This window comes from Channa argus, chromosome 17 (assembly GCF_033026475.1).
Source record: "Channa argus isolate prfri chromosome 17, Channa argus male v1.0, whole genome shotgun sequence".
NCBI classification, from domain to species: domain Eukaryota; kingdom Metazoa; phylum Chordata; class Actinopteri; order Anabantiformes; family Channidae; genus Channa; species Channa argus.
In genome coordinates this window covers 5,291,467-5,307,063 of record NC_090213.1, presented here as the reverse complement: position 1 = coordinate 5,307,063, position 15,597 = coordinate 5,291,467, and the positions used below count along the sequence as shown (strand labels likewise).

Sequence of the window (15,597 nt, the reverse complement as noted above, 5' to 3'; positions counted from 1 at the left end):
AGTGTATTGATTTTTGTCATTTGCCACATTGAACCCAACAGAGCTACAGGCTGAATGCAGGTTCAGAGTTACAGGCTGGAGTCAACCTTTATGCATCACAAGATCTAATCCTACCACCTTGTGGAGCCTTGTTGAAGTACATCGATACTTTATGGAGTCTTAAACTGTAAAAGGGTCTTGGTCGCTGATGAACACTCCTCATTATTAGCAGGATGCAGTAACACTTTGATGTATAAGTTTGGCCTAGTTCAGATTGATTGATTCTTTTAGAAAATAGCTAAACACAGTTCATCATTTTTTTGAGAATGTGCAGAGTTTTCCATATTATTGTACGCATTAGCCGTCAATTCATTTAAAACTACTTCTGCAGTTTTTAAGAAAGGCTAAAACCGAATTAAAACACTTCGCTGCTTCCTTATAAAAGCTGGGTCCTTGCGCTGGTAAATTCATACTTATTAAAACTTATTAAAATTGAACAGAGTTTGGGGACAAACGTTATTCTTCTCTCTATGGTTCGTCAAGAGACAGATTTACGATGGGTTCCTGAAAGCATCATCATTTACCATTATCAGATTAGGCTTAAAAACAATGAATGGCCTTTATTCTCCTCCGCGAGTATCCGACTCCCTCACATATCTATTAAATCACACAAACTGTGTCCTCAGTCCTACTTGTACTTTAGTACTGGCATCCAACAGAGGGCAGCAGTGTTCATCAGGTGCAGCAACCTTTTAGTATCTTCTCAGCTGCTTGTAGCGCTGGACTTCAGCTGGAGTTCATCGACGGTCACATGACGATGTTGTAGCTATTTTATTCCAAATGTTTGAGCTTGTTCTCCACTGCAGAGCTGTTGGCTGAGTCTGATAGAGAGAGAGAGAGAGAGAGAGAGAGAGAGAGAGAGGGAGAGTGTGTGTGTGTGTGTAAGAGAGTGAGACAGAGTGTTTGCGCGCGCATGGATTGTGCAGCATTTTTACTCTGCTTGTTCGTTTAATGCAAAGCATTTTCGCCACCACTCTGACAGCTGACGGACTGAACGAAGAGAGACAACAGACAACAGGAGTCACCTTCAGGGCGCATTAGCATTTTGTGGGAAATTATGAGAAACGCGAAGCTGTGATTTTTTTTTATTATTTCTAATTGTCAGCTGATAAGGTGAGACTGAAAAGCTTCCGATACTTTTAATGTGCCCAGTGGTGAAATTTACCTCCTCCTGTCAGCACCTGTTTAAACATCAATTAACTCAGTGTCACATTACTTTTGTTTTTAACATGTGGTGTAAAATATGAAATGGAGACTGTCTGCATATCTGCATGTTTGGAGATTTTGGACTAAATAACCGTTAGGTGCATCTCTTCTAAAATGTTTAGTGATTAATGTCCTTTTGCATTGGGTGTTAACAGGTTGATGTCAATTCCCCTCATGATTTATGGTGGATTTCATTGTGGGCCACATTTTGGCCGCTTGTTTTGGGCAACTGCTTAACATCTGGTCACTCGTTATTGGATTGGGCTAAATTGCAATAGCAAACCAGCTGATTTATGCACAAATTATTATGTATTAGACCGGTATGCAACAGTACAAAAAAAAAAAAAAAAAAAAAAGGAAATGCATATTTGATGGAACTCATCCGCAGAAAATTGTGGCTTTGTGTTAATTCAGTCATGGGTGAAGTATCTCCCCCTTTTAATTAACTGAGAAAATGGGTTAATGTCACATGGATGACTGAGCAAAGACATGGGAGGTTTGCCAATGTGCAGAGGGCTATAAATAATCCACCTACTACACAGTTTTGTTTTTTCTTTATTGGAAGTAGAATAATTGTTACGTGAATGGGACGAATACATCAGGTCAGTGAGCCCACATGTGTCACTCATCATCTTTGAGACCCTTTGTACTAATTACACCTCCCTTATGATCTTTACTCTTTAAAATTCCCGCAGCAGAGACCACACACACTGTTCCCCTCTGACCTGGCAGACAATCGGATGCTCAGTTGGACACAAATCTTACAATGCAACGGCACATGACAAGATAATTATTTTTTCTCTTGCTGAGTGAATCTTTGGTGTCTTTTTCTCAGTTCAGCAAAACTGTCGCTCCAGCATCATCAGCTGAGAGATGATGCTGTGTATTGCTGTAATCCTGTGTATATGGAAGCCGGGAGTAACCTTTGTAAATCATACTGACGAAGGCCTGATGACTGAAATCACACGGTGAATAAAGCTTGGAGAAGAGAAGTGGAGCGTGGTTGACTTTTGATGAATGTGTCATCTGTCAAAAAAACCTATTTTAGCGATTAGCATCGTTCTTCATTCAGCAGCAAGTAACTTCCTCATCAGTGCAGTGGATTGAGCTGTAACAATCACACTGACCTGGGGAGCGTAAAGCCTGATCTTTCCTCTCATTGGTTGAGTTTCGATCATCGCCGCTGCTAACAAGTTGCTAATCTGTCCAACCTTAGGGGGGCTGAAGAGGAGCTCGCGGAAAGTGAGTTTGTCTGGTTTTTGTTTAAAACCCAAACTGTGAGCTTGTGGGGGCGTGAAGTCCACATGTGTAAAACTCACCAGTGCTCTCTGCTGAAGTTCAGAATGTTCCAGCCTTCGTCTCTGCGCTGTGAAAACTCCCAACATTGTTAGAGTCCTGCTGTTAGTGCTAAGCGTCTAAACTCGCTGCAGCCATTTGACTTGCTCACCGACTCACATGGACCAAGTTACATTAAAAAAAAGTATTTACATTTTGAGTAGTTTTACAAATGTCAGTGGGATTTTGTGTGAGGTTTTCTTGTTTCTAACAGATGCGTGAAATTCAGCCACGCACGTTAACTGCTGTGGGCTGCGGACGCCATCTTGTGATCTACAGTAAATGGTATGTTTATCTGTGCCTGTTGTTTCAGTTTTTCAAATTTGATGGAAAGAGAAAACAGGACCCTACCTGGAGAAATTAATTGCCAGTAACAAGCAACAGCGTTTGTAGTGGCTTTACTGCAAGATCTGCTAATTTGAGTACAGGTCCTCTCACTTCTTACTATGGCGGCAGCTCTGACTGACTGAAGCAACTATTTTCAGAACCATAAAAAGTCAAAACACAGAGTGCAGCTCTGCAATAGAAAGTCAGGGTAAACCTGACAAGATGGCGACCATGTCCCCCAACACTTAAGACACAATCATAGTCACACACAGCCTGTAGTGCAGCCTTGCTTTTCCTTGGCTTGTTGTCACACTGAACCTTGAACTCTTTGTAATGCTTGGATTGGGCTCGAAGAAGGAAAGAGTCTACTTCCTATAAGGGCTCAGTCTTATTGGTTTCGGTGATAGAGGCCTGAGGGAATCATAGATGGCCCATATTGAGCATTAAAGGATTCTTGGGTGTTTAATCAGATGCAGACATTAAGAAGAGTTATTTATTATTCCTAATGTTAGGTTTGGACTGTGGCTATATAATGTTGGAAATGCAATAGGCAGCTTTTTTCTTGGCCTTTTGTCACCTATTGTGAGTGCAGCTGCACCGGAAGAATGCTGTGTAACATCCTTTCTAGATCTGGTTTTCTTTATCGTAAATTCTGTGTGGCATTGCAGTTGAAGTGTGAGCAGACAGATGTGGACTTTGCTTTCCCACCATCCTCTGATGACACAGAGTAACAGACAACAGTGTGTGTGTGTGTGTGTGTGTGTGATGAAACAAGCATTATGTCTCACCAAAGTCAGTTTAATTAAAAGATAACTCACCTCATGAATGCACCCACACACAAACACATATGCAGGGGTACGGAGGGTTTAGCCGGATCTCCTAGCAGCCCTAATGATTCCTGCCTAGCTTCAGTCTAAATGTCAATCTGACCCCTGTCTCCCCTGTGTAATGAGAAAGTCCAGAACTGAGCGTTTTTTAACTACTTCGTCAAACACTCACAGATCTGCCGCCAGGGCTTGTGGGAGTTTAACACCCACCGTTTTTCCCTCAGATGTCTGTGTGTGACACAGCCTTTCTGTCATGACTTGTATCTATTTGCTCTGCCTTCCCTTTGACTTTATGGTTTGCATCATGTGTAGCCTGGGATACTCTGACCCGCTGTGTCCGACCCAGAGTCAACAGTCTGGTGTGTGGCTACCATGTGATGTGGAAAAGGTAGTGATTAGGATTTATTACTAGTCAAATTCTTGACGGATAAAATATGAAATTCAACCTGCTTTAAATTTAAAATTGAGTTGTACTAGAGTTTGTGCCAGATTTGAAAAGAGTAGGTCAGCAGTAGCTGGACCTGTGGGACGATATTGTCAATCATTTGTTTTAAACACAATTACTTCCCATGATAAGTGGCTTCTGAGACACTTTTTATTTCCCTGAGGGCATGTTTTCAATAGATTTATGAGTCTATTTGGCCCCTGGTCTTGAAACAACATGTTGGAATCCTTCCATAACTTTCTGTTCATTCTTTGCCTCCCATAAATACTTCATCGCAGCTGTTTCTGTGCTACCTGTTTGTGTGAGTATTTTGTCAAATGTAAGAAAACTGATACTGGATTTTTTCCCCACACTATTATTGATATCTGTATATATAACAAAGTATCTGAGAGTTTAAAATATCCACTGACAAAATGGTTCAGCAAACTGATGTAATTTGCTTGTCCCCAACGTGTTTATGTAAAGTTTTTTTTTTTTTTACAATGATTTTCCACAGTGTTTCTCATTTAATTAAATGATTTAATAGAAATGTGAACACATCTCTACAATTTGACAGCCTTCTTGAGTTCACTCCTTCTAAACGCAGGGACCTTTGGATCTTTTCCACCTCTATCATCCTTCTCAGATGATGTGAATGCAAGATAAAGTTTACTACTGCTGCATACTTCACATGGATGAAAATCTCAGACGTTAAGGAGTTTGGAGTTGCTGTCAAAAAGGCAGGCGAATGTCCAAGATGCCTCCACCACACCTACTTAATATAAGGAGGTTTTCCAACTGGATCCCAGGGTAGATCCAGAACATGCTGGAGTGATTTTTATATCACATCTGACCTGAGATGACTTTCTGGTGCCTTGAATTGAGTTGGATGATAAAGCTGTGGAGACAAATTGCCTTATCACTTTGGGTGGAAATGGATCTTTGGGATGTGTAGATGAACAAATCAAAGTGATTATTTCAAAACCACGTGGCTCAGTATTTGTCCAGTGACCTTCAGTGAACTAATACCACTTGACTGAGATAATAATGTGAGCTTTGGCTTTTCTGATGCATTATTATGAGAATCCACAGCCACCTACACATATTCTTCATGGCCAGTAGGTATGATCAGGTGGATCACTCCTTTTCTGCCCCATGATTGACCTTTCTATAATGGTTTATGCAAATTTATCGAGAGCTTCTCTAAAATACCCTTGTAAGAGGCAAAAAAACAAAGATGGGATGGAGCAGAATCACAACCCCCGTCTCACTGTGTGAATGCAGAAGGAAGCTAATCACATAACACTGGTTGAGAGACAGCCACAATCCTCCCAGACCTCACACCACAATGATTTCCTTCTGTTTATCTTGGACCTACAGCTTTGCATGTATGTGGGTTTGTGTAGCTTGAAAAGTGCAACAGAGATGGTGACAGCTGGTCAACCTGTTTTACAGCACTAGAGGGCAGCAGTCAAAACTTGTTTGAATTGCTATAGTCATGAGGCCCCCTACTGATATAATAGATTGTCTATGTCTTTTTAAAATATATTTTTGGCATTTTTAAAACCCGTTTTTGGACTAAGACCAACAATTTATGTCACTTGTGTCTAAATCCAAAAACTCATTTACATGGTCAAGCTACTTTGTTGCTCAAAAACATTACATCACTGCACTGATGGACGTTAAATGGTAAATGGTGGACACTTAATACATAGCAACTACTTTGGGGTTCAGTGTCTTGCTCAAGGAAAGTTTGACAAGTGACAGGAGGAACCAGGACTCTAAACCTGCCATTGGTGGACCACTGCTCTACTGCCTGAGCCATAGTCGCCACTAAATGTTTCTCTATAACTAAACAAATGTGGTGCCTATCAAAAGGCCCCAAAGACAAAAAAAAAAGGCAACAATGTTTTTATAGTCTGGGTTAAGAGAGAGTTAGCAGCATGTGCAGACAATCTCTTCAGCTTCAGTGTTTGTGGAACAGAATCTGATGAACAAGAAGAGATCGTTACTGGAGCCAGTGTGTTTGAAAAGAAACATCACCAGGTTTGTTGAGTGGGAGACAGCTAATGCTACGATACCACTTCACTAGCTTCTTCAGCTCTGACAACAGATGGACCCCGTTTTTTTTTCTTTTGTGAATAAGAAACATGTCACTCAATGTTAACGTGGTGCGTGACTCACTGACATGTACAAGAAAAACAAGGTTCTGGATTTAGAGATATAATGGTAACTAAAAACAATTTAGTGTAGGTGTCTGAGAAACAGCAGAAAAGAAAACCACCCAACAGCATCAATTTACACAACTTTGTCTGAGCTGCAGGAAACAATTAAAATTATAAATTAGATATTTGCGTCTTCCCAATCCTGATGCAAATTGTCAGAATCTAATAATCTGAATCCTCTCGTACTTGGTAATTGTAACAACAACTTTGACACATTTTGCCTCTGAGAGATGAGCTTGAATCATACAGTATGTTATCTTCTCTCTTCAGTGAGGAGGAGCAGATGGAGAACAAGGCCATGTATCTGAGCACATACGAAGAGCGGGAGAACGGCTCCATGTATGAGGAGGCCTACGACGGACACAACTTATCCAAACTCAATCTGTGTGATGAAGGTAAGGACATTTCATGCTTTGAGAGTGTGAGGCTGCAAACACTGAACAGAGCTCAGCAAAACTCAGGGTTAAAATGCACAAATATTACAGACTTACAAAGAAGCAGATCCTTCCACACTTTTACCGACATTTTATGTCCTCATGCTGGCCAATATATGTTTTGTTTATGCTGCAATAAGAAAGTTTCTACCGTCATATGTTGTACATTATCTTGTGCTGCAACGTAACAACAAGATTTTCTAACAGAGAGAGAAAACTGAGAAGAAAGTCTTAATGTATTGCTAATTACACACTAAAAAAAAAGAAAACTAATTGCATTTTTAAAATGCATGAATTGTTGAGGTGCTGATATTTGTGCATTTTTAGAATTTTTTTGATGTCTCTAGGCTGATGACAGCTGTAGCCTGAGGCAATATGTTTTGAATTGTCCTGTACTATTATTATGAATGTGAATGAATGTTAATGTTTCAAATATCCATTTAGTTTCAAGGATGAACAGTTTGCATTTGTACAGAAATGTATGTAAACTACAACATGACTGGTTGGCATCCACACATACAGCTGCAACGTCTTCATTGTTGTTTGTCTTCTAAGACAGATTTGCACACCGTGACAGATTTAAAGAAAAGGACTTTCTGTGAAACTATCATGGCATGTGAAACTATGTGAACTCAGACAAACCCACACTTACTAATAACCAGTGCAGACCTGGTCAAAAAAGAGCAAAGACACAAGCACTGCTGTCAATATTTGGCAGTCACTCTGTGGCCATCTACAGTATAAAGGTCAAGAATGTCCAGGAAGTGTGTGTGTTTGTGTGTGTGTGTGTGTGTGTGTGTGCTACAGGTGCAGTTGAATGAATCCACAGTTGACCCTGTGGTGTTCTCAGGTTTCGATCCAGGACTCTGTGAGTTTGGTGGGAAAGATTTACTGAACATTAACTCGAGAATTTGTTGACATTTTTATGGAAAGTGGAGAATGGTCTCACACAACAGCAAGGGTGGGCTCATCCAACATTTCTAATCCTTGAGCCTTTTTTACACCTCGTTCAATTAAAGGAGCCATTCCTCACCCCGGAGTTGTTTATTTCCTTTGGGCACATCAGCAGAGCATTGGGGACACTTCAGGAGGATTCTATGACACCGGGTTCTTTGCTTAGAGTGGGATCCAACAGCTGCATGTGTAATCTGCATTATGAGCCAAACACAATGTAAATTATTGGGGGAAAAATGACTTTCTTCTGGAAAGAAAAAGTGAGAGTTTATTGGTTGTGGACTCCATAAAGCACACTGACATGTAATCAAGTGTTTCCACCGTGTGTTTACTCGTAATTATTACAGCACATTACATTCAATTTCATGACATTTTAATGCTTAAATACTGTATATGCACATGGAATAGCGTTCTCTAATTTTCTATTTGTTTCCTTTGAGAGACAAACTATGCCCACACACATAACGCTGTTACCACCTGCTAAATACAGAGACGGTGTCAGACTTCTATGGAATCTGCAACACTTGCCGAGCAACATGTGTGTTTGATTTGGAAAGCTGACTGAACCATGCTCAGTCCTTGTAAATTCACTCATTTCACCAAGAGCCGCCAAATATACAGACGGTGCCAGTAACTGACTCTCTTTGGGCCTGCTGGAAGCAAAAAGGTTCAGGATATATGTAAAAATAGCTCCGACTTTACTGTTGCACGTTCCAATTAATCCAACTAATTAAATAAGTGCTAATAGTTGTTTTTCAAATTAAATTCACTGTGCTCTCGTCTACGTTTACAATACTGTGCCAAGACAGACTTGACATCCAGCTCTGAATGTTACTCAAGGAAGAAATATTGACTCTTTGCGTCTCTATCACCTGATAAACCACCGATGAACATCTCTTGCAGCTGGGGAAAACATGGCAACTCCACACAGAAAGGCCAGTGGATTCAATCCGGAGACCTTCTAGCTGTGAGGTTGCAGCGCTAACCACTCCACCCCCGTGCTGCCCACACTGGATACATTTCAAGCACAGAACTGCTAACCTTGCAACCTTGAAAAAAAATTAGTTAATTATTTATTAATTGTCAAAAAAGGATAAAAGATTTGTTTTAACTAATTTATCAAGGTAAACAGAAAATCTAATTTAAGCTACTCAAATGTGAAAATTTGCTGCTTTTCTGTGTGAAATATTTTTGGGATATAAGTTTAGCATGTACTTTTAAAAATTGTGAAGGGTTTGTTTAGCTATATTTTATAAGCAAGCTAATCATCATTCATTCAGCAAAACCAAAAACAAAAAATGCCCATAACAATAAATATTAGTTTATATTAGATTCTTTCAGAGAATTAGACAAGCAGATTGATTTGATGCCACTTTTATGCCTTTTACAGAGCTAGAGGCCCAAATGAATTAGCCTATGTTAGCTCAGCCTAGCTTAGCATAAATACTGGGGGCAGGTGGAAACAGCTAGCTTCAAAAACACATCTTCCTATAATGCCAAAGTTGACAAATCAACATAGACAGCTAAATGGTTTGTCATTATAGTCACACAACATTTTCACTAATTACTATTCTAAATTAATGCTAAGCTAAGCCGATTGTCTCCTGGCTACAGCCCAAAAACATGCAGTGAGTGGATGTGCAAATCTACCTAAATGTTGACTTCAAGCCCTGAAAGTCTTCATGCATGTCTTCAGCGCAAAGAAAAGTAGGTGATAATAACTTCCTTAAACCTCAGGCTGCTTTTATTACCGACCTGTTTTTTTTTTCTATTTTTATAGGTGTGTGTGTGTGTGTGTGTGTGGTTGGTAGATGTCTCTACCTTTGTAAAGTCTCCTTTGAAGTCCAACATGTGATTCAGTTCAGAAAAAGACCCGCTTGGCATTTGTTTTACTATACACTTCATCTTTTCAACACACACACACACACACTCACACTCACACTCACACTCACACTCACACACACACACACACACACACACACACACACACACACACACACTCACACGAGGCAGCTGTGTTTGTCTTAGATGTTCTTTATCGTTTAGGGGGGAGGGTGTTTGTGTGTCTTTGTGCATCATTGCTTGTGTTGTATATTACAGGCACAGTGAAGACCCTCTTTCAGAATTGTGGTTTCCAAGCAAGTCAGCTGAAAATGTAAAACTAAACAAGGATGCTACGTTATCTACTTCTATCTGAAACATAACTGTTGTAAATGTGAAATTCGAATTCTCAGGACTAATGTTGCTGTGAACTGTATAGATGTGAGGGAATAATAGCAAATAATAGCAGCTCTTCATTCTCCTGATATGTTGGGAATATTCCTTCGACATCAGCAGTCTAATTCCTGTATCCTGAGCTATATGATGAGCACAGACACAAACACATTCATAATACATAAACAGTTCTGGGTCAATTTTATCACGGTTAATACTCCAACATCTGTTCAACATCTGTGTCTTTTGGGTTTGCAAAATGCAGACATTTCTTGTCAAATATTTTTGCCATACTGTGTGTTTGACCAGTAAACAAAGAAATGTGTACAACATAAGCTACAGCTATACTTTAATACCTATGCTTTTTTTTTCTGAAACAAACTTACTTTGGGCATATAGCATATTCAATCAAAAGTCTGGAATATTCTCATGCCTAGTGTTTTTTGAATGGCTTTTCTTGGCTTTTCATTAGGTTCAGGCAAACGTCGCAGGAAGCATGATCAGTGCTGCAGCCACCTGAACTCCCTCTCAGCCATTAAGTATGCAATTGTTTCCCTCTACATCCTGGTTCTTCTCACCATCTTTGGACTCTGCCTGGCAGGTAGGATGAAAATTCATGGATTTATATTTGAATGGGTAGCAGTTTATTGTCAAGGTATATGAATTCTAGGAATATACAGAAATTACTGCAACGTCTAAGGTCATTTTCTCAACCTAAAGTTCAAACCTTGGTTTGTGTTTTTGTTAAATTGTTTACATTTGATCATGTTAGCTTTGAATTTCATGTTACGTTTTTGTGAGTGCAGTAAAGAACTTTACCTTCCATCCCTACATCTTGTTGCTGTCCCATTCATGGCCTAAGCACTGCACCTCCGTGCTCTCATTTCTCCTGTCTTTTTCCAGTCTTCCTTGGATCTTCCTTGTGTGTCATTTTAAATTCTGTTTCTTCTTCTGTTGTTTAAGGGGTGATGACAGGCTGACTAAGCTTTCTGTAATTGAACCATTCCAAAAGCGTTTTAACACTGTGGTTCAGTTTGATTCAGACTGAGACCACCTCTTTATGGAATAAACTCTGGTTCTTCCGAGGTGTTTTAGTCATCATATTAATTATTAATATTAATATTAATAATGATCATGCCTTCTTCCTAGGTACATCTGCTGTTGCAGGACTTTCTAAATACTAAAGACAGTAAACCGTAAAGTGTTACTCCTACTTTAGTGTCAGTACTTATACAATGCTATATTGTACACAAGGCGTTGATGCAAAAGTCTCTGGTTTCAAAGATGCACAGGTTCCCTGTGCAAGTTGAGTAGATGGAGCCTGTTGTACCAGTTTTGTCATGTGTAGGATTTTGTGATTTCAGCCTGAGGGCTGAGTGTTAACAGGTTATTGCTGTTATCAAATCATCCTTAAGCTTTTCTAGAAGACCTTCCTTTGTCATTGAGCTATGAAGCCTTAGTTAAAGAGAAAGGAAAAGACTGAAAGTAAGAAAGTGAAAAAGGGAAAAATAAAGCTGGTTGAAAGGAAGAGAATAAAAATGAATGTATACACCGGCAAATGGAACACACTGCCCATCTTTTGTTCTCCGTTTTGCAGATGACATCAGCACTCACCCAACCCTCAAGGTTAAATTGTAATGAAAGACACACACGCGCATATACACACTTGCACAATAAAAACCCATTTATTTAGTCTTATGTAACACATGCGGATGTGGTCTGAAACCATACCCCCCTCTTTAACTGTCTGTTGTGGTTTAGCATTGCATGCACACACACACACACACACACACACACACACACACATAGGGAATAAACAATCACAAAACATAATGTAACCTCCAGTAATGTGAAATCCTGCTGGTGATTTTATTCACTTTCTGCACTTAAAAAAACTGGAACATTTACTGCTATATCTCCTGTGAAAGTTTGCAAAATAATGTTTGGATGCTAAACGTATCTGCATCTCTGCATCTCCTCTAATCAACATCCTCTTGTCCAGTAAGATCCCTAATCTGAAATGTGAAATCAATTTTCTAAGCTCAGTGCACAACTTGTCCATCTTTGATAGAGCTGACAGTGGTTTTAACATGCTGGCTTCTTCGCGCTGCAGTGTTGCCACAGTCAGCTTTCATGGTTGTGTAGGATTCCACTACGCACAACTGTTTAACACAAAGGCTTCTCAGGAGGAGCAAAGAGCTGTACATTGCCCAAAACGACATAATAACAGATTCTCTATAATATCAAAGCCACGATAATTAGGTTCAGCAATACATAATTGTGCAAAGTATGAAGGTTCAGATATTATCTGATTGTCTGTACAGAAAATTGGCACCAGCAGAGTACCAGAAAAAAAAAGAAGTGAGAAAAATACCCAGTTTAGTCCTATAATGTCTGGAATGTCTTTAACCCTGGTTTGATTTGATTTGGATTGATCAACATAGGAGTTGGCTGCGAGCTAAAGAAAAGACTGGCAACATTAACTGAAGGTAATAAGGGTGCCACTTTAATACAGGAGGCATCTCTGAACTGAGGCAAAAAAATCCTAATAATATTTAGCTTTATTCTGTGGAAGGATGAATTGGAAAGAGTGGGCATTCACATATCCACCAGAACAATGCCATAGTATAAAGAAAAGTGGAAACCACGCTTAAACTCACAAATGTACAGTGTATTTGAGTGCACATGTTTCAAACATCACACATCATCATGACTGGCACAAAATAAGTAGAACTGTAAAATGGAAATGTGGACGTATGGAAATTAGTTTTTAGTTGTGTTGTTATTTTGTATCACTTAGTTTGTGACCCAGTGCCGTAATAAATTCCATTATTTCTAGAGCTTATGCTGCTGCAATTCCTCCCTCTTCTCCTAGTTGATTTGGAAAAACCCTGGAGTGATGCCACAATAGCCCCATGGCCCGTTCACCCGTGTGTGTGTGTGTGAGAGAGAGAGAGAAAATGAGAGCTTTTGTAGGTGTGCAAGACTTTATGGCTGTTACCTTCTGCAAACCTTGCTGTGGCCTCCTTGAAAATGTCAGCTCTCCTTTAGTGCAGAGAAAAACAAAGAGAGGCTGATAGCGACACAGACAGAAGGAAATAAGTTGGAAGGGCAGAAAAATTAAGGGAGATGGTTAGAAAAAGAAATGACAGACTCAGGTTTAAGAGCCGTCTGGCTTGAGACCAGCAGGATCCTTAAGGAGTCAACTACTCTCACTAATCCTGATTTCATTTCAAGGTTTCCCCTCCCTTAGACACCCACTCATGCCCAAACCACAGGGCTGATGCCATTTGATGGTCGTAGCAGTGTGTATTCCCAGGCGCAGAGATGTAGTTAGGAGTTTGGAACCGCTTTGTTGCCATTGCAGAGGTATGTGGTTATTTAAAGCTTTTTAGATGAGGTTGTTTAAAAGCAATCAAATTGGTCTTTTCAACAGGCCTCTCCTAAATTAAAATGCCGGTCATCCAAAAGCTAAGTGGAGGCCCCTTTGCTACACGCGCACACACACACACACACACACATTCATGTGATGCGAGTGCATGCATAAACACATTCACAGCAAGTGCCAGTTTTCCAATGTGAAAACAGATTCAACTATGTGTTATCCGCATTTGCTTTTTGTTTGAATTCTCACTTGACTTTGGCTTTTTGGTTTTTTTTTTTTTGTTTTTTTCCCAGCTCTTATGCTGCCTCCCTGGCGGTCTCCCAGCCTCATGGCTCCCAGCGTCTCTCGTGCATTCAAACACAATCATACTTCATGGCTAGTAGGATCGTGGAGTCTCAGCTTTGGCTGAAAAACATCTGCACTCATGACCCGATAACCATAATATAGTACTTTCTGTGTCAGCGCATCTGATCTTAAATCTTGATTTTGGACAAGTGGAGGAGGGAAGAGTGATAAATGGAAACAGATGGATTAAAACAAAATGAGGATTAAAGAGCCAGATAAACCCTGCTCCATTCATCATGAGGTTAAGAGCTGCCATACTACCCCCTCATTTCTACTAGCTTATCTCCTTGCAGATGGGAGAGAGCCCTCCAAGAGCTCCAAGAGGCTTGGTGGCAGCAGAGATATGTTCAGTGTTCAGTTTCCACAATACACAGTGTCTGTATCTGCTTTAATGCCCTTGAGGCAGAAGCCAGACTTTTATCATCTCAGAGGCGCCTGCTGGAGAAGCCTTTTTTTTTTTGTTTTTTTTTTGGTCTTTTTAGCATAGTTGCATTAGACAACTGTGAATGCTGGCTAGCACACATGATGACAAGATTTCATCTTTTGAAGACTTTTGCTTCCCAGAAATTCCACTGTGTCTGTTTTTATCCAAGCTTTGTCTTGCTTTTTAAGAGCTTGAACTTAACAGGCAGGTTTACTGTTGAGCACATAATAATTTACACGCTCGGGACATATTGAGCTGTTATATACATAAGCACACAGGTGTATCAGTGTGTGGAAGTGGTGATAGTGTGGTTTAGCATTTGCTGTTTAGCACTCAATATTCTCAATGATTTGTTTATTATGCTTTTTGGGAAATGCATCACTGTATTTTATGCTTAACAATCAGTTGCCTGCAGCAGTTCAAAATCTCCAGTCAGTACTCATTTTATCATTTTATTTACCAACATACACGATAAATATTCTTCAAGAACAGCTGATTTTTAAAAATGTATGCATTTTGGTATGATTGCGTTTTGGTACACGATGGATTTAAATTTGAATTTTTTAAAATGGACATAGTATTTAAAGAAATATACCGCTATTGGAGTATGTAAATGTTCTGCACTAAACTATTTTATATATGCAGAATGAAATTCAAGTGAAATGTTTTAAAAATTTAAAACATAAAAGGAAATAAACATCAGAAAAATGTTTAAATGCTGTATGTGCATTTAAAACATTTTTTTGTCAACTAGTTGTTATGGGCATAATGGCCACAGGGACATGTTTACCTAATGATTATAGTGTGTGTATGTATGGTCCCAGTAGGTTGTTAGTTAGTTAAAACATTGAAAAGACAAAAAAGCAAGCTATGGGTAATTACCTGTACAGAAGCTAACTAGTTACTAGTTAGAACCACTGTCAGGTTCAAACAAGCTAGGTATTCTTACTATACTACTACTACTTCTACTGTAGTACTACCTCCCGTGGCTCGGTTACTAATGGACTTTGCCTTTAAAGCCTCAGCTGTAATCAAAAACATAGTTATGCACAAAACAAACAAGAGCTTAGTTACATGCTACATTGGCTTTAATTGTCCTTGCATCCATGTTGACTCCCACACAAAGCACCTTCACTCTTAAATAAAAGGATGTTAGTTTGCCCTGCAGCACAGCAGTGCACATTTAAAACAGATTTCTACTATTGTGCTCGTATTTATCTGCATTGAGTCTTAACAAATCAAATTTACACACACTTGTGCTAATTTGATGGAAGATATTAGCTAGTTGTGTTTACAGCATAATTTTCCCCCAACATGCTGCAGACCTTTGAGCATGGCCTTACACCCGCTGTAGTTTCAACTGAGTCATGTTTTCCTGCTGGAGCAAAGAGGCAGCTCACAGGTTTGGCATGGTTGTGCTCTTTTCCTCAGCCAGTTAATTGTTGGAAAACATGATGG

At 39.6% G+C, this 15,597-nt stretch overlaps 1 protein-coding gene across 2 annotated transcripts in view; it reads left to right on the top strand.

Moving 5' to 3' along the window:
* The first annotated feature begins 788 nt into the window (after positions 1 to 788).
* The window catches only part of LOC137102783 (scavenger receptor class A member 5-like), a 65,419-nt gene continuing 50,610 nt past the window's right edge, over positions 789 to 15,597 (top strand). Inside the window, exons 1-3 of one of the 2 annotated variants that reach the window (XM_067482639.1) lie at positions 789 to 1,152; positions 6,654 to 6,778; positions 10,458 to 10,586. In XM_067482639.1, coding sequence (XP_067338740.1) covers positions 6,667 to 6,778; positions 10,458 to 10,586 — 241 coding nt within the window. In that variant the 5' untranslated portion in view covers positions 789 to 1,152; positions 6,654 to 6,666. Of the gene's footprint in view, positions 1,153 to 2,336; positions 2,488 to 6,653; positions 6,779 to 10,457; positions 10,587 to 15,597 lie in introns of those variants that run through there. The other variant, XM_067482640.1, reaches the window with a different exon arrangement.